Here is a 27,273-nt window from a genome sequence, read left to right on the forward strand (position 1 = left end):
GCGGGAAATGAAGTTGTCCTTGGTCATACAGTTTACGTTGTCTGTCGTTAGGCGGGTTATGCAAATATTAAATAACAGATATGGCTATGGATACTGATATTCTCTATCGATCAATCGATGTCCTTCAAAGCATTTTAGTCAAAATATTCATTTACACTTAGAAACAACGTAGAAATAGCGACATTTTATATTTAACGTATCAGCTACGTTTTCGCTACTTTTGGCTTATCATTAAATTATTTTCAATGGTCAAATGTGAGACGAATTCCACCAGAGAAAAGCCTTTGTGGTTAAATTTAACCTTTTCGGGGTAGTCTAAAATAAGGGGGAAAAAACCTTTTCCTATTTTTCCTCGTCTTAATTTTGACTTCATCCAAAACGTTGTTCCTATTCTAATTAGGACATGTCCTATTTCAAGGCCTACTGCGGATATTTAATTTGGCAGTTATCCAGCTGACCAGCGCAGACGAGCGCAGACCGGGTATCCCCCTAGAATTGGAAAAGAAAAAAAAATAGAACATGTTACGAAGGATAGTAGACTAGCGTAGACTAGCGAAAGCACGAGGAGATCTGTAGTTTTGCATTGAAAACATGAAGGTCGCCAAATGTTTCTGGTTTTGATTTGAAATACAATAAAAATCAAGGTTGGTTGGTATACTTTATACTGTAGTTGGAGTAGATACAGAGCTGTACTTTTTTTTTTAGATATTTTACACGAATTCACTTGATAAATTATCATTGACAATGTCGCCATAGACGTATCAAACTGTCGTAAATAATGGATATGTGCTGTTGCGGTGTGACATGTTCAATAGGGAACATACGTATGTGTTCAGACTGGACAAATAAGGAAAGTACAACTTTTCCTTTTACTTTTCTCCAAATTTCTTTAATTACGCATACACGAAATGAAACAATACCTACCGCCGTAGAAAGTAATTAGCCTATCCTTTTTTCAATCCCGCATTTCTTGGTTTCAGTATAGATGAAGACTGACAGACTACTTTTCCTCGAACCAGTTTTAATGGTACCCAACATTCCGGAAACATGCTGTCAGGAAGTAATATAATGAATGCGAAAGTATGTACATGAACATCTGTTTGTACACCCACTTCCATTAATATGGTATACAGTCATTGCGCAAAACAACGCACCTATTTTGGACACAGTGGTGTACAGCCTTTGTTGTTTGTTATCGAGAGGGAAGGGTTAGATTTTTTTCTTTGTAAGAAAGAAGAATTTTGGTTAAAACCAAAATAGGTGCGTTGTTTTGCGCAATGACTGTATACCATATTAATGGAAGTGGGTGTACTTGGAGACCACGCTAACATTACATTTATTTAAAAAATACAAAATAAGTAAATAAATAATTAATTCAGTCAAAGAAAAAGAAATTAGTGATACCTATAGAATAAATAGAGTGTGTGTGATAATAGTCAATAGAGAAAAAATTACATCATCAAACAAGGTAGCTTCCAACGCTCTCTCAAAATATCGACCCAAGATCATTATTAATTATTATAGCTAGTTAGGCGCGCTAGTGAGTGTGATTCGTGAGAGCAATTGCAAGTAGGAAGCGCCATTGCTATTCTAAATGCAAGTCAACACTAACAACGTCGAGTCCGTGATTCGTGATGTGTAACTGGCAATAACGGTAATCCCTGTAATTCTCCAGTAATTTGGGGCCGCTATATAAAGTTTACACTCGATTTTATAAAAAGGACTTTCAGACTTGAGGCAGAAGCCGTGCAGTGAAGAAGGCGAATAGCGAAGTGAGTAAAGATTGGAAAAATGCTCCAGTACCATTTGCGATCGTTTAGGAGGTTTTTGATCGTGTTGTTTCTGTTCTCTACGCTAATGATTCTCGTGAACACAACAGTCTTCTTCGGCGATACTGTTTTCTCGTCAATGGCATCATTAAACCCCAACCAGACTACCGACAAAACGGAAAACATCGGCATCAATTATAAGTATATGGAATGCTTCCAACAGTTTCAAGTTTCGTTGTTCAGTTTACGGCTGCCAAGTGCTATAGATGTTTGTGTAAACAATTTTTCTGGATTGATTTCAGCTCGGGAACGATTGAAAGGAGATTTTTTGTTATCTTCTGTTATTGATAGCGCATATGTTACATAGTACAATGCGATGATGGTGGGATATTATAGACATAATCTTCTACCAATGGGTATTGGGTACACAACTTTTGATAAACCAGAGCTGACTGACAAACGAGTATGAACTAGAAAACAAAATCTTTTCGGTGACATTGAACTCGGCAAAGTTCATCATGAACTGTGCTTTGTTGTTGTTGTTTTATAAAGACGCCTAATGAATGAACAATGACAAAGAACTGTGACGGGGGAGCTAAATAACGCTTCAGTAACTTTCTGTAGACTAGTAGCTGAATAGAACCCGTAATGACCTCATTAATCTGCAGAGGATCAACATTCATCCGGGGGGGGGGGAAGTCTTGGGTCCTTAGTACATTCATTATTAACCGTCTAGCATTTACCTGCCTATCATATATTTACTTTCCGGTTTTACTCTCTGATTCTCTTGATGTAGAAAGACTGTCGTTAAAAACCGAAAGTTCCGTCAACTGAGATTCAGCCCAGCGAAACGTTTTATTCGTCGACCTTGGCCAAACACACCGGATTGTTCCAACTTCACCATCAGGTATACATTTTTGAAATGTTCCCTCTTTATCTAATAAGAGAAGACTTTTTGCGAATTTAGAACCATTTAAAAATTTAAAACCCCTGGAGCTTTTTCTAATTGCTATATGATTAAATAACATTTTAATTTTAACTCAATAGACGGACGATGACAAACAGTTTACCACCGGTGGCTCTCGCTAGTTTTCCCGGTAGTGGAAACACTTGGGTCCGCGGTCTAATTGAAGCAGCCTCGGGGATTTATACCGGAAGTATTTACAAAGATGCCAATCTTTATCTTCACGGTACGTAATATGTGCATAACGCAAAAGCGGAATTCCTAATTAAATTGATTTCTCTATCGACCAGGTTTTTGGGGTGAGCTTGCAGACTGGAACGCTGGCGTGACAGTTGCGCAGAAAACTCACGATTCCGGTGCAGATCACGTCCGATCTTTTTCGGGAGGCCGAAGTATTTTCCTCAACCGCAATCCTTACGAAGCCATTTTGTCGTTTCATAACTTCCTTTATGGTGGCCACGTTGGACATGCCTCGTCGGCCAATTTCCGTCGATCTGGTAAATAATAATAATAAATACTACAATCAGCCAAATTATTACAGAAATGGAGAATCTATTGCTGAATTACTAAAGGCGAGCATTGTTATTCCCAACGTGATGTAGAATGGCCGGATTTCTTGATGGATCAAACAAGACGGTGGCTCAGCACCGCCGTTAACTGGACCCAATATTCAACGGAGCTGCTGAGCATTCATTACGAGGACCTCAGAAAGGACCCACGACCGCAGCTGCGTCTCATCTTAGAATTTCTGCAGCTTCCGGTCGACGAAAGACGATTGGACTGCATAGAGGTAACATACATGTATTCACGAGTTCAATTGAGATGCATAAAATTATAAGTAGAATCAATCGGAATGAACAGAAATATCCGCCAAAGAAATTCCATCGAAAAAACCGATTCGGCGAAGAGCTGGATGAAAATGCAATCTTTCCCGAGCGGATGAGACATGTTTTAGATCGAGCAATTCGATACGTCGACTATCTCACTCAACAGACGGGCAATCGGGGTTTACCGCTTGACAACTACAGCTATTACAACCAGTCCAGCTGGAAAGGATCTCAGCCGGCTAGGACAGTGCCAAATCAAACGTGGATCGAGTGGATCTCGGATCAATGGGGCTTCAGGGTCGAGTCTCTGCTGAAAGACCCGCTGACCCAGATGCTTCGAGACGAAGCCGAAGCGAACATTTTCTATAGCTGGAATATTCCATTCGCATCCGCCTTTAACGAATCGAAAGAACTGGAGCGGGACTTCAACTCCGGGCCACCGCTTTTTATCCAGCAGTTTCGGCACGCAAAATTTCCACCCAAATGATCCACTCGAAGTGAATGTCACGGAGAACCCTCTCTTCCTGTATTGCCTAATGCCTACCTCACTGCAGTACTTTCGTGATGGAGAATTGATTGAATTACCCCAGGAGAAAAAAAAAGTGCTCCCCAACTCTATTGCGCAAAAGCCGACGAATGAAATAAGAAATAACCTAATGAGTGTATGATTAAATTTTTTTTTTTTTTTTGTGACGGAGAAAGTGTATTGATTCAATAAGGAGACATGTTGATCAACATCAAAAAGAAAAAAAAAGCCTATGTCTGTAAAGTCAGAGCTATATATATATACCAATAAAAATCCGGACATACCAATGGAGAAAAGAAAAGAGAGCACTTCCCTACACCCTTCGCCCTTGTGTCTGTGTTCAAACTAATTCCGTAAAAAAAAAAATTAAAAAAAATAAAACAGGAGACAAGAAAAATATCATTACAAATAGGCCAATATGATTTTGAACCGTTTCGGGAGTGAAAAAGAACACAATCAATTAGCCGGTACCAATAATTCGAAATACAAAAAGACAACAAAAGAAGTTGAAGACTACAAGGTAAAAGGGGGGGGGGGTAGTTATAAAGAGCTGGGATCAAGAAATGAATTGACGACACGGAGAGAAAAAGATGAAAGAGAAAAACAAAGCAGAAAATCGATCTAGTACACGAGAGAAAAATAGAATAAAGGCCGGAGAATAGAAAATATAAAAAAAAGAGGAAGAGAAAACAATCGGATGAATAATTGAAAGGAGCACAAACAAAACACTGATGACATAACCGGTTGTTCACGACAAATTTTTCATCAAAGAGAATCAAACATAAAAATGGGTTGATTTTTGTTTTTCTTTCAAAACGGGTTTTCATGGCAGTAGTTTTTTTGACGGAACTCGATTATCGAGAGAGCAGAAGAATAAAAGAGATGAATTTAGAAGCCAGGGCGGAAAAAAAAAAATTATTAATTCAAAGTAGATTTTTTTTTAAAGAATGACAAGCCATTTGGTCACGAGCCGAAGTAAAAGAAAATAAGAAAAGGGTTAGAGGGCAATTTCGTCTTCTCTCCAGTTTTAATGAGCGCTCTGGATGGGTATAATATCTTTGTTGTTATTTTGTTTGTTTAACTTGAAAATCCCATCAGCCGTCGCTAATAAGAATAAATGTATAATATCCATCTGCTCAAAAGACACCAAAGGTTGACTAGCTTAGTAGTAGAGTTACTATTTTTTTCTTGCCTCTTAACCTTGTTTTTTTTGTTTGTTTGTTTGTTTGTTTGTTTGTTTGTTTGCTTGTTGGTTTAGAACAAACACACGCTTATATCATTAGGGAGAGAGAGAGCAAGGATTCAAAAGGAAATTTCGGGCTGAAAGTATAATGGGAGGACTACCAGTTTGAAACACGAATTAGCCCAGTTCTAATGCACCTGTCAATTGACTAACGGAAACGAATGGAGTCGGAGAACACAAGACGGAACCCATGTACACGAAGACACACAACCGAGGTGTTGTTTTGTTTTCAATGATTACACAAGAGAAGCGAGGACATAATTAATTAGTTACCAAGTGACACGGAATTGAAGAAAACCGAAAAATTTGCGGGAGAAGAATGTAAGGGGGGACGAGAGACGAACCAGTTTTGCATCACTAATCAACATTAATGTAAATATATAGAAAGAGAGTGGAGTTGGTAGGACACTAATTAAAAAAAAAAAAAAACTAATAAAAAAAAATGAAAAAACAAATCAATATATCATGATACAAAAAAAAACAAAAAGACGAAACGGCTGATCAAATTTGAGCCTCTCGCCCAACACATTTTTTTTTCTTTTTCACGGCAAACAAAATGTGATTTTCCCCTTTCCTACAAAATGGGAGGCCGGGAGGATAATTTTCTTATATCTTTCACTTCTTTTGTTCAATTAGAGGCAAATAGATTTGAATATATCTAAATAATACAAAATGCTTGTCATGGCAATCGCCGAGTACGAAACGAGTGGATTAGAAAATAAAAGGAGAGAGTGAGCCTGATGATGAAAGAAGGAAATAAAAAACAAGAAAAAATGGACGAGCCGAAATGAAAGAAAACGCCGCAAATGGCGCAGAGTTTTAAAAGAAAAGAGTCTTAGCATTTTTTTTTTTTTTTTTTCAAAGAAGGAATTCGGATTGAAGAAAAAAAAAAGAATCCCATCAGTTTTGTGTCGATCAATTTCTGACTTTTTTCCATCCGCGGTGATACAGAAGGAGTGGGCCAAAGAAAACCCTGCGAGGATTCCAAATGTTTCTGACACTTCATTCCCCGCCGATCATCATTCGCTTCTTTGCAATCTTGCAAATGCAGTTAAACGCATTCTCTCGTGAAGCTGGTAGGAGAAGATGGAGCGCACTTTGGGTGTTTCTTCATTCGATCTTTCATGATATATCTTTCGGATTTCATCTCTCTCTCTCTCTCTCTCTCTCTCTCTCTCTGGCTGACTCGTCCACGTACAGATGACAAGACGACAAAAGAGACAGGAAAAGAATCAAAATATGAAATGAAAGTAAAAGAAAAACAATCCAGTATTAATCGAAATATCGCCGAATGTTCCACGCATGATCGTTGGTGCGTTGCCCACAATCGACAGAGGATCACATCTAAGCTGTTGGGGTTGGGGAGAAAGAAAAGAGAAAAAAAAAAGGAATACGAGTTAACTTAAAAGTACGAGCGAAAATCCAACGGGGAATAACTTACCTCTTTTATTCATATCTCCAACTAGTTTCCATTTTTCAAAGCCTAGGATTAGATGGGGATAGGATCAAGAATCTTGAAATGACAAGACGGTGGATCTAAATATATAATATACTTTTCCATTGTGGGAAATAGATAGATGGAAAAAAAGAGGAAATGAAAAAAGACAGGGAGACAGAGAGAGGAGGGAGAAGTAAGTTTTTGGTTTTTTTCTTTTTTTTTTAATAGGGTAAGGTGTGTTGTTATTTATTTTGATGATACGGAAGAGTACAAGGAGTTGAGGCTCCCGATCGGTGAAAGTGAACATTCAGCCATTTGCCATCACGGCGGTACCACACGCGGGTTTCTTCGTTCTGTTGTGTGTGCGCCTGCCCTTGTCTAAAATCAAATTCAATCACATTTTTAAAAAATCCAATCAAATTTCCTCCCAGAAGCGAAACGACAAGGAAAACTATTGGACGTAGCAACTCACTTGTCCACGAATTGAGTCAGACGGACGTATGCAATGCAGGCGGCATCCTCGCCCATCAAATGGATGTGAGGGTTGAGGATCAGTGTGTTGATTGATTTGCAATTCTTGCCTAGAACTGGACGACGAAGAAAAGAAAACATTTTGAGAATCTGAGCGCTCAATAAGCACAAAGTTCTGTTTCTTGTTTACGGTTGTCGAAGAAGAATTTGTGGAACTCGAGCCCTTCCACGAGATTGCCAAGAGCTTCCGGCTCAAACGATGTCACATGCGGGTCGCAGATTTTCCTAAATAAAATTTAAAAAAGAACGCAATGAAAAACAGCCTTCGGGGGGCAAACAAGACACGGTTGTTAGATCAAACTTACGCGTAGGTTTCATAATCACCAGCGCTGATGGCTTCCAGCAGTTGCTCCGTCAGCTTGAGGATTTCTTGTTTCCTGGCTGCAGACGGTAACGTCGCCAGACGCCCACCGGCCAAAAGAAAAAGCAATCAATGTTGAAACAATATCATCTTAATGGAACTACTAAGTATAAAATACGGGGCAAACAATAACAACAGAGACCATGCGCAACGCAAACATAAGGAAACCTCAAAACAAACGAGGGCTAGGTTTCATAAGAGACCGGATCAATAAGAGGTGCAGGCTCTGAGTCTTAACAAGACGGATTCTCCGCGAAAATAAGACCCGACATCCCCAACTCCCATCAGACAAATAAATAACGAAAGAAACGACGAAATTGGAACCTCAGACATCAACGAAAATGTAACGCAAAAAATCAAAAAGGCATTGCAAATCTAATAAGGAAAACGTAGAAACATTTAGAAAAAAAAAATAGACGAACGGAACGAAATCTGATAGCGAAACGCTCCGTACCTGAGCCGTTCCAGTTGCTGGGCAACTGGGAGCACGTTTTGGCCGTAGCGGTAAGTCGAACGTCTGCGTGACACGAACGTTACGATAAACAGTGACGGGTCAAACGATCGCATATACGGCACGCGAAAGACGATCGAATAACGGCGCCAAATTTCAACGAACGAATCGAATAATCCAGAGAAATTAATATCAATCAATCAAACAAATGATTATATAATCTGACGAGAAAAGAAAGTTTATCGGAAAAGAGGGGGGGGGGGGAAGAGCGATAAAATCAAATGAAGAAAGAAATGTGATGTAGGGGTATAACTTTTGTTGTTGTTTTTTTTTTATCTTTGCTGTGTATAGTAGCAAAGTCCTTCGTGTGCTGGATCAATGCGACCACTCAGACTACCGGAGCACTTTGTCTCTTGTGCGTGTGTGTGTATATATATATATATGTGTATGTGTGTGTGTGTGTGTGTGTGTATGTGTGTGTGTGTTTGTGTGTATGTGTCCTATTTCTGTCTTGTTTCGAGTTGGCGCTTGGCAACGCCGATGCTTTTCCAAATTGAACGACAAAATATCAGAAATCCCCCCGCAAAGTCCGGCGTACACACACAAAAAAAAATAAAAAATGGAACGCGGACGCGGACGGGAATACAAAGATCGGACTTTTCAGTGAGTATAAACCACACACGTTGAGAAACAAAACAAAAAAAAAAAAAAAAGAAAAAAAGAACATCCTTTTTACTTTGCACTTTTTTCCCCTTTTTTCTCCTTTCGATAATAAATAGAGATCATAAAAAAGTTGTCTGCGCTATCATAAAAATGGGCTGCCAAATCCGAGCTGGCTATGTCGAGATCGATGATCGATAACCAAGTAAAGAGCTTTTCCCTCCTAAGATAATTACATATATATCTAGACGGGGTTGTTGTGTGTGTGTATAGACTACCGAGAGTGCCGGTATGGAGGTGGGACACACACTCTATAAGGAGGCAGGCGAATGGGAAATGTAATCTAAAAGAAGCCGTATACACTTAAAGTCGTTATCGGCGACGTCTCAGTATCAACATAAAAAGGCGTAGGAAGGAAAACGCCTACAGGAAAAGGAAAAAAAAATAAGAAAATTAATGTCGATAATGGAACGGAGAATTCTCCTTGGGCTGTCATCAATTCGCTAACGACGATTCGCGTTATTACTTCCTACTTGTGACTGATTAAGACGATAATAAGATCGACGATGGGAATACTATTTGCCCCAATAAAATGCCGACGTCAACCGCACGCTCAGCTAGCGGCGAACTGATGACGCAAGACTATGTGCGACTCTAGGAATTTTTGTTTTTTTGTGTCTAAAAATAAGCGGCAATCGAACGACGACGGCCTCTATCCATCTTCCGAGCGGGCCGGGACTAGTTGTTGTTGTTGTTGTGTCGGGGGGAAGTTGGTGGGCGGTTGTACAACACATCCGTTTTTGCAAGGACACGAGAAGAGTTCCCTCGCACCCGAGCGAAAGAAAAATTAGTAGGCCTTTGGGCAAGGACATAAGAGTTAACAAACCCACACAGACAGACAGACCAAAAAAGAGATTTATAACACACCACACCAACAACGGCACACACACACAGAGAGAGAGAGAGAGAGACACACACACTTACCCGGTCGCATTGGATCGGCTGGCTGAGTGCCAACTCGATGATGTTGAACTGCGGCCATGGGGGCGGCTGGGACCGCAGGGGCGACCTGACTCTTCTCCACTTTGGTCGCTTGATCTGCTCTCGACGGACCACAGTTTTTGTTTTCGGATTGGTTCAATTTTGGTGGTGGTGGTGGTGGTGGTGGTGGTTGTATTGGGAATCGGATTTTTCGTTCAAACGGCACACATCAGGATGGAAGAGAGAAGAGACGCACAAGATGAGCGACAAAATCGGTCTCCAAATTGTCAATAATTATAACGCTTAGTCTGAGGTGAGGAACTAGAAAGGAAACTGCACAACTAAAAAGACGGGATGGATTTTGGGCAGTCACGGGAATTTAAAAACAAAAAAAAAGAAATGAAATCGGAAAACGAGAGACGAACACGAGAAGAGAGTCTTGGGTCTTGTCGGCTCCTCGACTGGAACACTCAAACGCAAACGCGGGAGAGACTAGAGAGAACGCGCGATGCTTTTTAAAAGGTCCGGTTAGAAGGTGAGTAGGCCGTTAAGTAATCAGAAAGAGAGAGAGAGAGTTAAAAATGAAAAAATCTTTGTCAAAAGTTAAAAAGCTGCCGCCCTGCAAAAATAGTTAGTTGGTGCGTGCCGTGCCGTGTAAGACGTAGGAGGTCAAGTCACTCCCCCGTTGGAATTTGGAGGGGATCGCAGGAAGATGCTGTCGTTACCTGGAACGGCGGTGCGGAGGATCGCGCTAAGGATGGCCGGTTTGTTGATACCGCCGCCGCTGCCGCCGCCGCCAGAAGCGGACGACGGCAAGGGTGTGGCAGCCGTCAACGAGGCAAGAGCTTTGGCCATCATCGCTGCTTCGGCACTAGCCCTTTGCGTTGCATTCGCTGCGGTCCCAGTGCCAACTGCATCTGGCGCCGTTGAGCTCGACTGGCAGGAGGCGACTCCGCCGTCCGCCAAACTCGGTTGCGTCACTGTGCCCCCGCCCATCGTCATTTTAAGGATTTTGGTTTTTTGTTGTTTTTGTTTCGATTGTTTGTTTGTTTTTTGTTTTTTCGGTATTTGGAAGGGAAAAGCGCGAAATATGAAGGGGAGAAAAGAAGAAGAAAATAATAAATTCAGTGGGACAATTGCCAGATCGCGAGTAGAGGACCCACTCACTTACCTATAACCTCAGTACACACACAAAGTGTACCTGTACGGATATGTTTATTTTAAAAGGGTAGGGGGGGGGGGGGACATTGAAGAAAATCGATCCAGCCAGCAGGAAGTCGATCTCTAACTTGTTTTGCTTTAAAAAAAAAAATTTCCACGATTTACTGGTTCACGACGCGCGAACAAACAACAAATAAATTCCAACACGTACACTAACCCATGAAAAAAAGAAAGGGGGCGGGGTCTAGAATGAAAGATTGTAAGCATTCCTTTTTTTTTTTATCCTATTTTCAATCAAGAGTAATAAGCCGAGGAAATAATAGGACGAAAATGGCGTGGCCGTCATCGATAAACGTGACCCGAGTTCGAAACAAAAAAAAAAAAAAATCCCGATTTGGTTTTGAATTCATTTGATGGATTGTTTCTTAATAAATCAGTTGATTTGTATGGATTCCCTGATCGTCTAGACGCGAGTTGTTTCAGTCATTGGTGGGAGAGGTGGGAGTTGGGCGTATCAAGTCGAATGGAAAAAGAATCAAAAAAGAAACAAAACCCCAAGACCTACAAATGTTTTTTGTCTGCGTTTGTGTGTTGTTGTACTTTTTTTTAACGTTTGTGTTATTTTGGCGTGTGTTTCTTTTGGCGTGTGAGAAGTGAAGGAAAAAAGATTTGAAGAAAAAACTCAAAAAACAGATCAAAGCCGAAATTAAACACGTACCTTCAGGCTCTTTGGCGATGACGGTCGAACTGCGATCCACCACTCCCTTGGACTTTTCTTCAAGTCGATTGCAAACGTCGCAATAAGCACATGGCGAGCAAAAGATAAAAAAAGGAAAGTCAAAAGAGAGCGAGCAAAATAGTCGTTAACAGCCATGAGAAAAAAAATAAATAAATAAAAGAGGCATCACAAGTGACATGAACAGAGACCGGTCAGACAATTCGACCGTTATTTTCTCGAAAGTATCTCCAATGCAGCGAGAAATGATTTGGCGAAGATAAAAAGGAAGCCAGATCGAAGAGAAGAATATCAGATATTTCGGAAATAGGAGCCATTTGGGCATGTTACTCAGAATGTTATATAAGTCTGTGTAACGGTTGTAATTAAAATGTGTAATGTTACCTTTGACGTCATCCTCTTCGATCGTCGTGCTGCTATCGGTTGACTCCTTGACGTTGGAACCGTCGCTCTTCTTGTTGATGATGCTCCGGCCTGGAGACAAAAAAAAAATAACACAATCATCAGTTATGTTGAAAAGCCGATTCGCGTATTGATGGATGGTTTAAGCTACAGAGTCAAAAGTGTAAATATTTACTGGAAAAGTTCCGCGTAGCCAACATTGTCGTCAAAATGGCGCCCTGTTGACGAGATCATTTGAAAATTAGAAATGATCATTAGATGGAAATGACGGACGAATTTTATTTATTTTTTTGTTTTTGTTTTTACTTTTAACTTGCGGCGGGCGTTGAATTTCTTGAGGCAGTCGACTGTCTCCTGTCTGTGGACCACACTGGCAACACGTTCTCGTTGCTAAATGACGGGGTTAAAATTAAATTGCATTCAATTAAGAGAAGAATCAATAAAAAAAAAGACAGGTCGAGATGTATTACGCAGATCCATGGGTGTTTAAGGGCTTCGGCGGCCGTGATGCGCTTGGCAGGATTGACAGTCAACATCTGATTGATGAGATTTTTGGCTTCTGGTGTCACCGTGTCCCATTCCGGTGACGGATACTATGACGACAACAAGAGACAAAGAAAAAGAAGCTTGCGTCATTTCAAAATTGGCGGACGTGAGTCGCATTTTCAGTCGAATTTTTACATCGTAAGCTCCAGCTTTGATCTGTGCGTACAATCGATGCTGGTCCTCATCCCAGAACGGCGGGTATCCAACCAATAAAATGTACAGAATCACACCTATAATTTGGCGGAGGGGGAAACAAAAAACGGGATTAGAATTCTTTGGATATTTTCCAAACTGATTTATTAATCGAGTTAGCCACTGAAGATTAACTCAGCAACATACCGCAAGCCCAGATATCCACAGGTTTCCCGTAAGGCTCCTTCTTGAGCACCTCTGGGGACAGGTATCCGGGCGTTCCAGCGAAGCCTGTCATCGTTTTCCAAAGACCCCAAAAATAGATTTCAGATTAGCTGCACACAAAGTTCATCTTCATTATATGTATATCGCGCCGTGACGTCATCCCATAAACGTCAGTCGACTTTTAATAATCCCCCAAAGAAGAGCAATTTTCGGCCAGCTCCTTTTCGGCCGTTATTGATTTTGATTTTTTCAACAGTTCCAACTACAACTCCATAAGCGTCGTATATAGCCGTATCGTTTACTTCTTTTATATTATTCATGGCAAGTTGCATTGGCTTCTCTCCTACACTTATTAGGGGGCGAACCGTTTCGATTTTCCCCTTCTCTCAACCAGTGTAAGTAATTCAAAGACAATGCTGAATAACAGAAAGTTCCGCCCCGATGGGATTGAGGGCACTAAATTCACTATTCCTGGCTGTTGTTGCCATGGGCCGCACCGAGTGATTGTTACACACAGCGCAAATATATCAAAGAAATAAGACTAAAAAGAAATAGACTTTAAATGAAGAAGACCGGATGAGAAACTTACCGAACCAGGCTTGCTGTTCGCCCTGAACTTCAATGGCCAGACCAAAGTCGGCCAACTTGACTGCGGCTCCTTTGGCTTTGCTGGCCAGGAGCAGATTTTCCGGCTGGAAGGAGACGAGAGCGATCGTGACAGGTCATCCAATGAAAATAAGGGAAAAAAAAACGATTATAGTATTTTGTCATTTTTAAGAAATAAATATTCGAGTGAAATCGACAAGCGGAAATCTCCCAAGGACAAATGCAAATAAATCAAAGCCGGAAAACACGGGAAATAACCGGGAGATTTGAAAACTGATTTATAATATTATTAAGAATGGGGGGGAAAACGATGAAAGATTTCGGATATCCATTACTGAGCTTTTCAGAGAGCAGTTGCTGCTGGTTGCTTCCATTATTAAAAACCTTGAAATAGATCCGGATAGGGGCTACTACTCTCTCTCTCTCTAGAAACTTTGTGTTCTATATAAACCAGTGGTGGAGAGACACCTGGTTCAGCAGACATATGTGATTCATTGATCGTATCTTTCCTGCATGCAGGCCATAATTCAAGTGCAATACGGTGCAAAAGAAGAAAAAAAAATGGAGCCAAAAAACTTAAATTATGTCCCTAGAGGGAAGATAGAGTACTACTACTACGCTTTTATGCTTTATTGGATAATAGAGATCTGGCCGTCTTTTTTTTTCTGGTTCGGCGGTGGTGGCTGGCTGGCTGCACCGTTGCGGCAGCTCTTTCCAACGCGCCCGCGCGTTTCCATCCGGCAAGACAGCCAAGATTGATTGAATCTCTATATGCGAGCGAGAGAGAGAGAGAGAGAGAGCGAGTGATGCAAGTAAATAGTATGCGCGCGTTTGGGAGACGGAGGCAGGAAGAGTTTCACTATGGCCGCCAAGAGGGGAATGAGAAAGGCCGTCCAGCCATAGAGATGGAGAGAGAGAGAAGAGAGCCTACGCCAGCTCAATACGGCTGATTGGATTGAGCTAGAAGCACTTTGATGCAGCAGCAGAAGCAGCAGAAGCAGCAGCAGCATAAAGAGAACCAAAGTCAAAGATATCAATGAAAAAGTAAACTTGAGAAAAAAGGGAGGATGGCTCTCTAGCTCAGACGTCGGCTGTGTATCGCACAAACTACCCCTCCGTATGTCTAGAGCAGCAGGATCGAGTTGCATGTAGATGTGAGATATCGATCTGATTTGTCCACATTTCCCTCTCCCCAGAGTGTCTACCATCCACTATGTAACAAAAGGGGGAAAATTGCTGGAATTAGCAGCAGCAGCAGCAGCAGCAGCAGCAGCAGCAGCAGCAGCAGCAGCAGCAGCCAAGAGAGATTTCCAGTCGGCGGGGCTTGTCGGGTATATGATAATCATTGTGTGATTCAAATACTACATAGTGTGATTCTATAGATAGACTAGATCCCCATCCCTTTCGCAATGATAATGAATCAATTGAAACAGACGGAGGGGGGGGGGCTCATTTCACCTTGAGATCCCTGTGAACGACGCCGTTTTGGTGACAATGGTTGACGCTCTCCAAAATCTGTTGGATGCAGTGCGACGCATCGGCTTCGCTGTAGAATTCGCGGGCAACGATGTCCTCGAAGAGTTCGCCGCCCGTCACACTGGAGAAAAGAGGGCGCAAAGGAATAATCATTAGGACAGCCATTGACTTGCACTTTTGACGGTCTACTTACAGGTCGAATACGAGGTAATGAAAGCTCTCCTCCTGTATACTGTCGTGGAGTCGAACTGCCAGCGCCAGAAATCAATAAAGAAACCAAAGAAAAAACCAAGAAACAAGAGACATTTAATTGATGGCGACAAACAAGAGAAATCAATACTAGCTATACAAAATTGAAGGAAAAATAAAATACAAAAAAAAAACACCAAGGCCTCCCAAACTAAACACAATCTATGCAAAAAAAGGAAAACAAAAATGAATTATTTTTATCAAATTTCTCTCGACGTAAAATAAAAATGTTTATTAGACGACACACGAAAATTTGTCTCGCATCGCCAACATCAATCCGGGAAACCAACGACCGACTTTGTCACGGCAGCAACAGGTCCCCCAACCTCCCACCGGGGAAGAGGGAGGGGGGTCTACTACATAACGACTGCTGCTGCTGTTATAATAATGACAAAAGACTTTTTTAGCTGCATCAATTCAGAGTCTATATAGCTTATAAGACAGGGCCCAGCAGGGCTGAAATGGCTCAGTCCCGGGATGGCATTACTTCCCCTCCCCTTCCCTTAAAAAAACCCTACTCATTCCACTTGTCCTGTAAAACAATTTCGATGGCATCCGATAACTGTTACATTAATCAGGTGCCTCCCCGAAAGAAAGGGGGGAAAAACGGGAGAAATCGCAGACGATGGGAACTAGGAGAGTAGTAGTCAACCAGCCGTTCGTGCTTCTATTGCTGATGCGCTCTCCGGCTCTCCCGTCTGTCTGTTTCCCCTCGGTGCGCTGTTGCCCGACCCGCTATGACTATTGATTTATCGATTGCCACACAGCAAGAGAGAGAGAGAGAGAGAAGGACTCAACTGAAGAACCACCAGACAGTGGGAGAGGGAGAGATGGATCGAAAAGAGGGTGGCAAGTCGGAAATGAGAGGGTGGATGGGAGATAGGATAGAAGAAAAGACATGCCACCAGGCCAAGTTTCCAGTCGTTGGTGTCGACACCAACCGTCTCCGCTGCTCTAAATGTACCTCGATTTCTCTTCCGACGAAATTTTCGTACCCATTTCTTTTTTCTGACGTTCCGTTTAATCAAAAACCTTCCTGTGTGGCTCGTTTAACTTCCGTGTGACTGTGGGTTAGGATTTAGGATCGAGTGAGTGGGGATGGAGGGATGGGGGTTTACTTGGTCGCCGCCATCGGAACCACACAGCCAAGTCCATCAACATTACAACAGACCGACAGATGGCTCTCGCACCCATCGGTCTCGCCCAAAGAAAACATCCAAAAAGAAGTAGTGATTTATTTTGTAACATTGAAAATTTCCGTCTAGAAATCTTTTTTTTTTTTTTTTTTTTACTATCAAGACAAGCTTAAACACATTCGGGTTGATAAAGAGGCAATACATACGCAAAGCTTGATCACCCTTCCCTCGCCAATGACCACCATAAGGTTCATGTGTAGCTATCCGCCGATAACAAAACAAAGGGGGTTGGAAAAAAAAGAGCACAGGTGAAGAACTTACACACATTCCGTGACAGTATTATTTAAGGGAGTTAATTGTAGACTACAATGATTAAAAAATGCATCATGGTTATGTGCTGTGATGCCAATTGGGCGACAGAGAATCCACCTTACCGATATTGGGGTGCTGAAGTTTGCGGCAGATGCGGGCCTCTCGTTCCAGTTTCTGGAAATCTGTTAAGACAATCAAAATGAAATCATTAATTCACGCGGCTGAGCGATGCACTTTGAACGGCTGCACACACACAGACAATTATCATTTCCACGAATTCTCTTCAAGTAAAAGCTTTTTTTTAAACAAAAAAGAAAAAGGACCGAGAGGGTGTGGCTGGGATGTACTTGGGGGCCGCCGGCACCTGTTGCAAAGGATAAGAGGGTCCATGTATTTATACCAACAGAGACACACTCGGTTTTGATGAGCAGCATTTTTTCCAAAATTCATGAGCCAGGCGTTGTCTCTGTTTGTTCCAATGGATTTCATGACCGCCCATACTAATCAGCATCAATTGGTGCCGGACTGTGGTGCAACTCATTTCATCAATAATCTGCTTGTCGGCTACATATGAAGCATGGACGTCAATAACATAACGGCGGCGGGGGGAGAGGGGGATAATTGGTGATGGGTGGAGGGCGGAAACGACCGTCGGTTTACCGTTTATCGGAAGAGTAAAAACGCCATCTGGAGCGATTCGGTTGTATAAGAGTCGAAGCTCGCAAAGCGGCACGCACCACTACGAGGAATTGAAAAAGAGATCAACCAAAAGTCTCTCTTCTCTCTCTCGTTTTTCTGACTTTTGAATTGGTGAAACTTTGCGTGCGTGCGTGCGCGCGTGCGCGCACGCTACTGCTTCTTCTTCTCCTTCCCCCCTGTGGAAACAAAATCCGTCCAGGAAAAAAGAAAAAAGAAAAAGAAAGAAAGATGCCTTTCTTTATTTCTCTCTCTCTCCTTCTTCGAATGGGTGGAATAGGTGGATCAATAAATTCACATGGCGTGGAAACGGGCCGAGCTTTGTCCGTCCCATAATCGCATCACATTCGAAGACGAAGTGGATGAACAAGAATATATATATCGAAAACGCATCAAAGATCTTTTGTTTCGTTTTCTTCTTCTCTTCTTTTTTACGACTTTGATTGTTTTTGGAGCTTTTTTTTTCGTATGTACTACGTACACCAAGTCGTGTAGTTTGACGACAAGGTTTCGAACCCGTCCTACTTTTTGTCATCACTGTCCATTTCCGACATTGGTCGCAGTAGAAGACAAGGACAAACTCTTTTCTCCCGTGTCCAACCGCCGGCCCAAGGAAGGAAAACGACGGCGGCCGTACATAATAACGACAATGATTGCCGATCGCTCCATGATTTCCAACATACCCAAATCAAGGAGGAGGGAAACTCGATCTGCAACTGTTTGACTCCTGTGCCTATTATTTGCCGACGACGATATGATTACACGGCAACTGGTATTTTTCTCTCTTTTTCTCTCTTTTTCTTTTTTTTTAGCTTTTCTATGATTAAATAAAAAGAACTCGACACGACCAGTTAAGACGACGTGAGGGTCTTGTTGCACTCAAAGTCGACCGATATTACGTACATTCCTGGCCTCCTCCCCCCCTCCACTCGTGGCGCTGGACGAAAGTGATATTGAAAGATAACACAACACCACCAGCAGCGTCTTCGTCGTCGTTCCAGAACAATGGCGACCTGTACAATTTCCTTGTCCAGAGTCGCAGCAATGGCAGTCGCAGCAATCCCTGCAGCCACTTCTGGGTTTTACGAGCCTTGGCTGTGCCACCATTAGACGGTATAGTCTGGGGCGTTCCTCGTCTCTTTCTCTTGCCCCTTTTTTTTGCCTGGGATTCGCGCCAATCCTGGCGGCCGTCTTTAGGCATCGATCACTGGGGCGACGTGTGCAGCACGTTGCCTAACCGCCTCCTGCGATGCGGGAGCGGACGCAGTCACGCTTTCGACGTTAGACGCCATGCAACGCGACGATAGGACCCAGCCACCGTGCTCACCACCACCGACAGGCCCATTTCCCTTCAAATGATCAAAGTGAAAAAAAAGGACTTTGGCTGAAACCTCTCCAACATGAGAAGGGTGGGGTAGAGGAAGATATCAGCCAAACACTTGACGACGACATTGTGTGTAAAAAATAAAAAACGGTTCACACACACACACACAAAGACACAATGACGCAATCATCCCCGCAACCGGGAGTGAATAACAAGTGATTCCGGAGTTGACCCAGTTGCTTTGCTGCTGCTGTTAAGCGCTCCAATTATTTATGCAGAGACGTGGAAATTTACTAGTTAAAAAAAAAGGAGGGTGTGTGTGTGTGCCCAGACGCGCCTATTGGCTCCGGCCAATTCGTGATTAAGGTGGAATGCGCTCTTATTATTCCTTCGGGGTCATTCCGAAGACGTTCAGTTCATTAACAACTCCGATAATGAGAAAGAGAAGGCGCAATAAGACCATTAAAAGCGATAGGAATTGAATCTACAAAGGCCTGATAATGATGTAGCAGCTGCTGCACTTTCACCGTCACTTTTTCTTTTTCTTTCTTCTTCTGCTGCTTCTTCCAGCTACACTTTTTCTTCCGTGTAATAATAATAAGAGTTGGCTTTCATCACGGCTTTTTTTCTCTTCCGGAGGGTATTGATTTCAGTCCAACGTCGCTCGCACTTTTTCCTCGACCTGCTACTATACCTTCATATCTGATCCGATTACAGTCTTCTTCTTCTTCTTCTTCTTCGTTTTTTCTTCTTTTCTTTTTTTTTTTTCGCATGGTCTTTTCATAGAATCCAAGTCCGACTGATTCAATCACCTAGGTGATGATCGAGTTTTTTTTTCCCCAGTATATAGCGTCTTCTATATACTTTCTATATAATCTCTCCCGTCTGTATCCAACGTCTTTTTTCTCTCGCAGCAGATGAGAGCGACAGTGTCAGTCACTTGATTGGGTTTCCATGGAAAGGAAGCGCGAGAGAGAGAGAGAGAAAGAGAAAAGGAAAAAAAGGCTGTACGATTTCTACTTCATTAGGTCGCATGTGTGTGTGTGTCTGGCCAGCAGAAATGATGCGCTCCAGTCTAGTAGAGTATCTATGGTTTTAGTTTCTTTGGGTGTGAAAAAGGAAATATCTTTCCGCGTGCAGCCAGAGAAGAAGAAGCTATTGGCTGACCCAAATTTTTGGTTGTTTTGTTTTCGATCATGCGACGAATTGGCCGCTGGCCAGCCTTTACTCAACCCCCGCCACTGCACTGATATAAAAGGGGCTCCAGAAAGAGAGAGGGGACCAGACAATCCGTGCACGGGCCAAAATGATAGGCACGAGGAGGGCGAAACGGTTCGCCCCGCGAGTTCTAAAAACGAAAACAACCGACAGTTGCCAAAAAAATAAAAAAGAAGAGGAAAGGCCAAGGAAAGGATCAGAGAAGGAAAGGAAAAGGAAAAGGAAGGAAGAATAAATAGAAAAATGACAAGTCAACAGAAAATTGAAACTCACCTCGAGCCGACAACTTTTTGGTGTTGATGATCTTGGCCGCAAACTCCAACCCAGTGGATTTTTGGACGCATCGCCGCACAATCGAAAAGGCTCCCCTATTCAAAAAGTAAAAAGAAATCGAATCAAATATACAAAAACGCACAGAAGACAACTTGTAGCAATGAGAATCGAACGGACGGATATCATTGGCTTAAAGGCAACGTCCTTATGGTGTCACGTGACACGGCGCACCGCGGCGCACCGGTCCTTAGAGGGAAAGAAACGAGGAAACACAAAAATTATCTTTCTTTCTTTTTCTTTTTTTGATGTCCGCCCAAAACGAGTCCAGCCGTCAAAAGAAAATCGGCCAGAAACGAGAGGCATCGTTATTCGGTCGTTACACAGAGCCTCTTTTTTATTAACTATTTCGATATGGCCGATTCCACCGTCCAGCCTCTTTTAGATCGATTTTTTTTTCTACAAATATTATTTTTTTTTTATTCCAGTTGGTCATCAAACGCTTTTTTTTTTTTTTTTGTTTCCCAACAACTGAGCGCGGAGGCCTTTTCTAACCATCGTAACCGCTACCAAACGTCGACTACCAACCATGAACGCCGGGTACCGATCAATAGAGCTACACGACCAGGGACTCTTTTTTCTTTCGTTCTTTCTCTCTCCCGTCTCTCGCCCAGTACCGCATGCCATTTTTCTTCCTCCCCCTTTTTTTCTTCCCTTCTTCTTTACCCTGTTCTCAAATAGTAGACTATTAGCAGGTACATAACGTCTCCCACCAGATGCCAGAGTTTAAACAAATTGGTGCCTTCTCTGCCCCGAAATTTCCATGGCAAATGACGGGCCATTCTTCACGGGATCGATCGGTAACAACAAAAAAAAAGGAGATGAATTTCGAATTCAAATGAAGAAAGGAGCATATCTCATAACTGTGCGTGAAATATCTGAAATCAATTTGATCCTTCCTGTCAGGGTGGGTGGGGTGGAAGCCAACAACGACACCTCGCCACTGGCCGTGTGAAACACGGGGCGGGAGGGTTCGCCCTCCCCCTAGTTCCCACTAACCCATGCCGATTTATTTATAGAATGGCCATACACACACACAAGTTCTGTGTACAGTGAAAAACAAACGATGAAATGGAACTGTTGATCGATCAGAAGGGAAAAGAGCGAACGCTGTCGCCAAACAAAAGGGTGTGGAATATCGGAAACTACTCTGGCCAGCTGAGAGGAGCAGCAGCAGCAGCAGGAGCAGCTCCTACTCCCACTATATGGATCCTGTGCAAAAGATGGATTCGGGGGACGGATGGATGCGATAGGTTCAAAGAATGTGCGGGCCCATTCGCGGGTTGGTGGATTTGACAAAGGAGTCGCCAGGGACCAACAGAAACCTCGAAGCATAATCATCTCAACGTGATGCCGTGATGTGGTACACTCGACACGCTACCTCGTGCCGCGCCCACCTCCAGCAACATCACGGAGCCCCAGCCCCAGCCCCAGCCCCCCAGCCCCCAAAACCACCACTACCGGGTATTTGCCGGGTGGATCTTAGTCACGTCCGTGCCAATCCAACAAAATCTCGAGTCTTTATCGCTTCTCTCTCTACTCCTCGAATCTGCTCAGGTTCTTCTCTCTTTTTTAGCCACCGGGAAATTCGACACGCCGGAATATTCACGACCGCTCGTGTCGTGTTGTCCGTGAGTGATTCCAAGACACGGGGGCTTTTCTTATTGTTGTTTAACAATTACAAATTTTGGTGAATCGTCCAATCCCCAGGTCATTCGATCATCATCTTCATCTTTTGGGCTTGGCTGGATAGCTCTGCTCTGCTCTGCTCCCTCATTCTCTTTTCCCTATTGACTCAATTTGTTCCTCCTTCCCTCCCTCCCCTCCCTTCCAACGATACCTTTGTAACCGCCCCGCCAGCTCCCACCGACTCTCTCTCCCTCCTCCCCTTCCCGGCAAACATGGACGTATCGATTTCGAAGCTCGCGGGCGTCGTCGTCCTGCGCCAGTGCACCGGCGCTATGGTGTAGGCCAGGCGCAGGAGCTCTGCTGCTGCCGCTGCTGCTGTTCTCCCAACAGTGAAACCTTTTTGGCAGCAGCAGCGACGTCGTCGTCTCTCCGCAACCAGACGGATTAAATAAAACAGGGCTTCCTTGACTTTCAAATGAAACAACTTTGGCAATCATTCGCTTCGGGTGGATGCCAGTCAACAACCTTTGAGGCCGTTGCAGACATGAGCTGGTATCAATATCTCCCTCCCATATCTGCTTGCGACGTGTAATAATTCGACAGAAAACAAAAATGAATTTGTTACTTTACACGATCGCCGATTAGAAAAATAAATACTCGGCTGGGCGAACCGAAATTCATTATCACCACATTTTCGGTCGCTTAGCCACCACGATAAAAAATCATTTGCAAAGTTGGATTTCTGTGAACCCCCCTCCCTCGCTCAAACTCCAATGTGCAAAGTCCATGAAAAAGTAACGCGTGAGTGTTACGACACGCTTCATAACGCGTTTGAAAAATAGATGGTTCTTCCACCACTCGTAAAAATAAAGAAAATCATAAAAAAATTTAAATTTTTCACGGGCTATTCGACAGCCAAATTGAAATAACGAATTGCGCTTATTAAAAAAACGCGAGACTTAAATTACGTCGAAAAAAAAAGAATTACACAATAAAAGCTTGGGCTCGATTCAACACGATGCCCAAGTGGATGACGTCGAGAGAGAAAGAAAGGGGGGGGGGAACAAAAGGGCGCAAGTGTAAAATTACAAATAGCACCTACGTGGCAAGACTAGGGGAAAAGTAAAATAAAAGAAATAAAAGGAAAAAGGGAAAGCCGAAATCGATTTGACATTGGCGGCCCCCTACTAGTTCCGTTCCGAAACTTCAGCCGAGATAACAATACACACACACACACACACACACGTATATATAGAGCAGACAGTCGAAGAGGCGAAACAGATAAAAGATGGCGTCGACTTGTTGGTTTACATTACATCATAATAAGACATAACAAAATGGACATAGCATATATTATACTCACTTTCCTAATTCTTCTTTCAGTTCGTAATTATCGCTAAAACGTGTGGTAGCGTTCAGAGCCATGATGGATGGATCTAGTTGGCCGTTGTGTGCTCGCTCCAAAAGTCTGAAACCCCTTTTGGAAATTCAGTTCGATTGATTTCGTTTCTTTTTTGTTATGACGTTCGTATTTTTGGCGTGTACTTTCTAAAAAAACTTCTTTTGAATTGTCTTCGACACCATTCACTTAACCACCAATGGCCGACATGCTCAGCAAATCACTCTCACTTATGGTCAGGGCGATCGAAAATGGACGTGATCTTTCGTTCAGGTCAACTCGAACGAGACTAGTAACCGGATAAAACAATCGGCTCGGTACACTCACAACTCTCTCCAGCAGCAGCAGCAGAGGCAGCAGCAGCAGAGAAAGAGAGGGGAAACAACACACACACACACGCACACACACAATAACCTGGAATTCTTATATTTACTCTTGCACACTGCACACTGCACGATTTGGCGTGAGTGTGAAGACGTGTGTGTGACGAGTCGTGGCAGTCTCTCAGTGTAACGAACACCCTCCTCCCGACTCTGTTGGCACTACACTATCGAATGCAATGCTAACTGCGACGCCGAACCCCAAACAGCCCCCCGAAAGTCCCGAAAAGTCCCGAGAGCTACGACCGTCGCTTGAGTTGACGCCTTTGTGATATCACAGGACTCACGAAACTCTCGTCCTTCACGCAACTGACAACAAGCTGCAAGCTAGCGCCATCTGACGGTCGTTGGTCAAAACGTTGGCAACGCCATCTGACGGTGGAAATGCGCGGAAATCCAAATTAACGATCAAACAAATAATAAAAAAGTAAAATAAGATTTTTTTTAAAATTTAGACAAGTGAAGAAATGGGGAGGACAAAAATTCCGAACAACGAAAGCTCTTTAGCACTCGAGATCTATTTTTACATACTTCAACGTTTTTGTTGTTGATTTCCAAACAAAGATACAAATTCGTAGATAAGAATCCGCGACAACGCACGGCCACATCGTCCATTACGTAATTGGCGAAATTAAGTAATAATAACAAGGATGGAAATAACGGAGTCAGCATAGACATTGAGGAATCTTGTGTGAAAAGAACACGGATTTGAAATTACACGACCAGAGAATGTGTCATGAAAATAACGAACTAATGGCTCAAGAGCGAAAAATACAACAGTCGTATGTGACTTGGCCTCGTCTAACCCCTTTCGCAGCGCGACGAGTTCTTTCTACTACAGATGTATTTTTAACGTGCACTGATAAATATTTTAAGAGTTGTGGTTGGTTTTTGGAATAGATGCCAGAGGCTATATGGGGTCGGCATTCCGTCGGCTTCATTCTGTCGACTTGATGCTGTCCCAGCAGTCTCACCAGTTTTTCAACTCGTCCAGCACGCGCTCCAAGATTGGATTGCCGCCCAACTTTTCAATCTCCCGTCGGGCGTCCAGATCCAACTGGATCAGTGTCTGGCGCGTGTATTCAAACGAACCAAACTTCTCCAACAGGGACACGCAGTAGCGCTTGACGTCCATGTCTTTGGTGCGTTGCCTCAGGATGTTGATGATCTGTTGATCGTCGGGACGGCTCCGAATGGCGTGAATGACGGGGAAAGAAAATTTGCCCTATATAGCAAAAAAAAAAAATTTCGTTCATTTTGAAATCAAGGAATTTCAATTTTCAATTTATTAAAGTAATTACCTCGGTCAAATCTTCGCAAAAGCTTTTGTTTTCCGCGTACTATTTGAAAATTTAAAAAAAAAATAAAAAAATACGTCAATCGACAACTCCAGATACATTAATTTAAAATCTCTTGCTTTGATTTGCCATAAATTCCATTAACAATTCTTTGTTCAAGCGGTCGACAAGTAAAATTAAAAAATCATGAATCCGCTTTTGCGTTTACAGATGAATATGGATCAGCGCAAGCGCAGATGACTTTAATTTATACCGGTTCAGCAAAGAATTGCATTATTGAATTTGATGAATAAGTTGTCGTCATCAATGTGAAAGGGAATATTGAACTTTGAATAGACTTGTAACAGAAGATGATTTTACCTCTTTTAAATTCAAGTTTGCATAGTCATCTCTTATTTGAAAGTATAGTCCTAGTATGGCCATAAGTGGATTCATATCAATTTTAGTTGTACTAAAGAGTTGCATTAGACGAACAGCCAAACCAAACAGTCCTCCCGTTTCTGGAAAATAAAGTGTTATCAATTGTTTATCATTTTTTTTTTTCAAATTTGTAAGCACTTACTTCGAACAATCATAAGTCTGTACTCTTCTTCAGTTGGACAGACATAACTATCTCTCCAATATATCTCCATTCCCTGTCCTCGATGAAGCTCCAGCAGTTGTTCACAAAAGACTTCAGTGGCCTTTTGAATGAAAGTTTACAACAAAATTAAATTGATTCGGTGATTTTCTATTGCAGAAAGCAAAATTGTAACTTACTTGTGGATGATTCAAACCCAATACTTTCTCCAATCCTAAGAAGTAGACGTAGTTGGCGGAATTGATGGTGGAGGCCACTCCATATATTGAATGGGCCACTGGAATACCTCTCCTGAGAATGGAGTTATCTTCAATATCATCAACTCTAACAGAACAAACCACATCATTAAAGTAAATGTAAAGAATGAGTGTGTAAAAAGATTACAAAAGACTAGCATTGTGCAACATTTGAACAACATCGTTGATGATATTTAGTTTTTCTGGGTTGATGTGCAGCCAGTAGTCGAAAGCCAAAGAGAGTTTCACCCTAATCTGCTTCCCCTGCACTTGTAGCAGGTAGGTGAATGGCTGCAGCAGTATCTAAACAAGTGAAATGAATGTCAACATTGAGAGAGGGGCAAGATTTAAGAGTAGTAATATGAATACCTCGTCTTGGGAGCGGTCTCCAGATTTACTGTACGGAATATTGGTAGCACAGCCATTACTTTTCTCCCCAGCCATTTCTTCCCTCCGCAATTCGCCGAATAGGATGATGGAAAACGAATCGAATAAATCCAGACGGAACAAAAACAAAACTTTGGCTGATATTCTTCGTTTCGGTCTATGTATACTCTAGTGGCCACACGTCCACTGCAGTCGAAAACTTTTCCGATGTATTGCGTATCTTCTGTTCTCCACCGATATAACGAGAAATTTATCAACGAGGAAAACAATAACACCGCTAAAACGAATATCTTCACTGAAACTTGAACAAAAACGATTGGCTCGCGACGAAATATAAACCGCAGACGACAAGGCCTCGCGTCCCGCGCAACTCAAACGTCAAATGCAGACAAGCTAGTTTTCACAATAAGGAAAAGTTTTGTAAAAACCTTTTTTTCTTCTGCTAGGGTCGCTTGGATACCCGCCGGCTGCACCTTACTTTTACAAAAGCAAACGGGAGAACTGCAGATGCAATGTAATGAAAACGGGATTGACAAACAACTGATGACGCATGACGTTTAGTGTACAAATTTTCACCATGGAAATACCTGAAGTTCTTTTGCAACAACAATCTTTATTGACGTCATCTCCACTATTTTATCTTTTCGCCGTCTTTTCGTTCAAAGACGGAAAACGATAAGAAGCAATAAAAGAATCAGTGAAGAAATAGAAAGAAAAATTTAAAAAATCCTTGAGTCAAATGCTTCTTCAGTAACGCAAATAAAATTCTCCCGGCAACACCCAAGTGAAGAAAAAAAAACCTTGTCAATCACGAGAATGAGTCACACAAAAGATAAGAAAGTTTCCACTAAAAAACCAAAACAAATAAAGTCCCTTCACTCTGGAATAAGTGATTCGCAGAAATTCTTTTATTATCATGTTGGTACGAATTTGGTCATTACAAGTGGTTTTGATTCTGAAAAACTCGTTCCTTCCTAACCGTAGGTAATATACCGTAATTGTTCTTCAAATTCATCAGCAATATTTCAGCTAGTAATACGTAAAGAGGGGCGGAAGATCGAGTG

At 42.4% G+C, this 27,273-nt stretch overlaps 3 protein-coding genes across 19 annotated transcripts; 1 reads left to right on the plus strand and 2 right to left on the minus strand.

Annotated features, from left to right (window-relative positions):
- Positions 1–1,708: 1,708 nt before the first annotated feature.
- Positions 1,709–6,585, plus strand: LOC124202924 (WSC domain-containing protein 1-like). The gene is made up of 6 exons (XM_046599444.1): positions 1,709–1,970; positions 2,566–2,676; positions 2,817–2,959; positions 3,024–3,230; positions 3,336–3,523; positions 3,595–6,585. Exons 1-6 carry the CDS (start codon positions 1,792–1,794, stop codon positions 4,045–4,047), a joined length of 1,281 nt encoding a protein of 426 aa, XP_046455400.1. The 5' UTR covers positions 1,709–1,791; the 3' UTR covers positions 4,048–6,585.
- A 379-nt stretch (positions 6,586–6,964) lies between these two features.
- On the minus strand, positions 6,965–24,093 carry LOC124202920 (calcium/calmodulin-dependent protein kinase type II alpha chain). 16 transcript variants are annotated; one of them, XM_046599426.1, is made up of 21 exons: positions 23,293–24,051; positions 20,244–20,338; positions 16,855–16,914; positions 16,627–16,680; positions 15,229–15,283; positions 15,018–15,156; positions 13,543–13,645; positions 12,936–13,019; positions 12,732–12,826; positions 12,521–12,643; positions 12,357–12,440; positions 12,226–12,268; positions 12,033–12,122; positions 11,631–11,687; positions 10,477–10,731; positions 9,755–9,868; positions 8,114–8,176; positions 7,604–7,679; positions 7,429–7,523; positions 7,240–7,354; positions 6,965–7,145 (listed from the first exon to the last, which is right to left on the minus strand). In XM_046599426.1, the coding sequence occupies exons 1-21, from the start codon at positions 23,352–23,354 to the stop codon at positions 7,010–7,012; spliced, it is 1,998 nt and encodes a 665-aa protein (XP_046455382.1). In that variant the 5' UTR covers positions 23,355–24,051; the 3' UTR covers positions 6,965–7,009. The 16 variants fall into 16 exon arrangements, with proteins under 16 accessions (XP_046455382.1, XP_046455384.1, XP_046455383.1 ...); XM_046599428.1 differs by lacking the exon at positions 8,114–8,176 and having other exon boundaries at positions 23,293–24,046; XM_046599427.1 differs by lacking the exon at positions 16,627–16,680 and having other exon boundaries at positions 23,293–24,044.
- A 114-nt stretch (positions 24,094–24,207) lies between these two features.
- LOC124202925 (geranylgeranyl pyrophosphate synthase-like) lies at positions 24,208–26,697 on the minus strand. Of its 2 annotated transcripts, none has more exons than XM_046599446.1 (7): positions 26,192–26,697; positions 25,971–26,125; positions 25,766–25,877; positions 25,569–25,689; positions 25,367–25,506; positions 25,010–25,048; positions 24,208–24,933 (listed from the first exon to the last, which is right to left on the minus strand). In XM_046599446.1, the coding sequence occupies exons 1-7, from the start codon at positions 26,264–26,266 to the stop codon at positions 24,679–24,681; spliced, it is 897 nt and encodes a 298-aa protein (XP_046455402.1). In that variant the 5' UTR covers positions 26,267–26,697; the 3' UTR covers positions 24,208–24,678. The 2 variants fall into 2 exon arrangements, with proteins under 2 accessions (XP_046455402.1, XP_046455401.1); XM_046599445.1 differs by having other exon boundaries at positions 25,766–25,910; positions 26,192–26,694.
- Positions 26,698–27,273: the final 576 nt, after the last annotated feature.

Source organism: Daphnia pulex, chromosome 9, assembly GCF_021134715.1.
Source record: "Daphnia pulex isolate KAP4 chromosome 9, ASM2113471v1".
Classification (NCBI taxonomy): Eukaryota; Metazoa; Arthropoda; class Branchiopoda; order Diplostraca; family Daphniidae; genus Daphnia; species Daphnia pulex.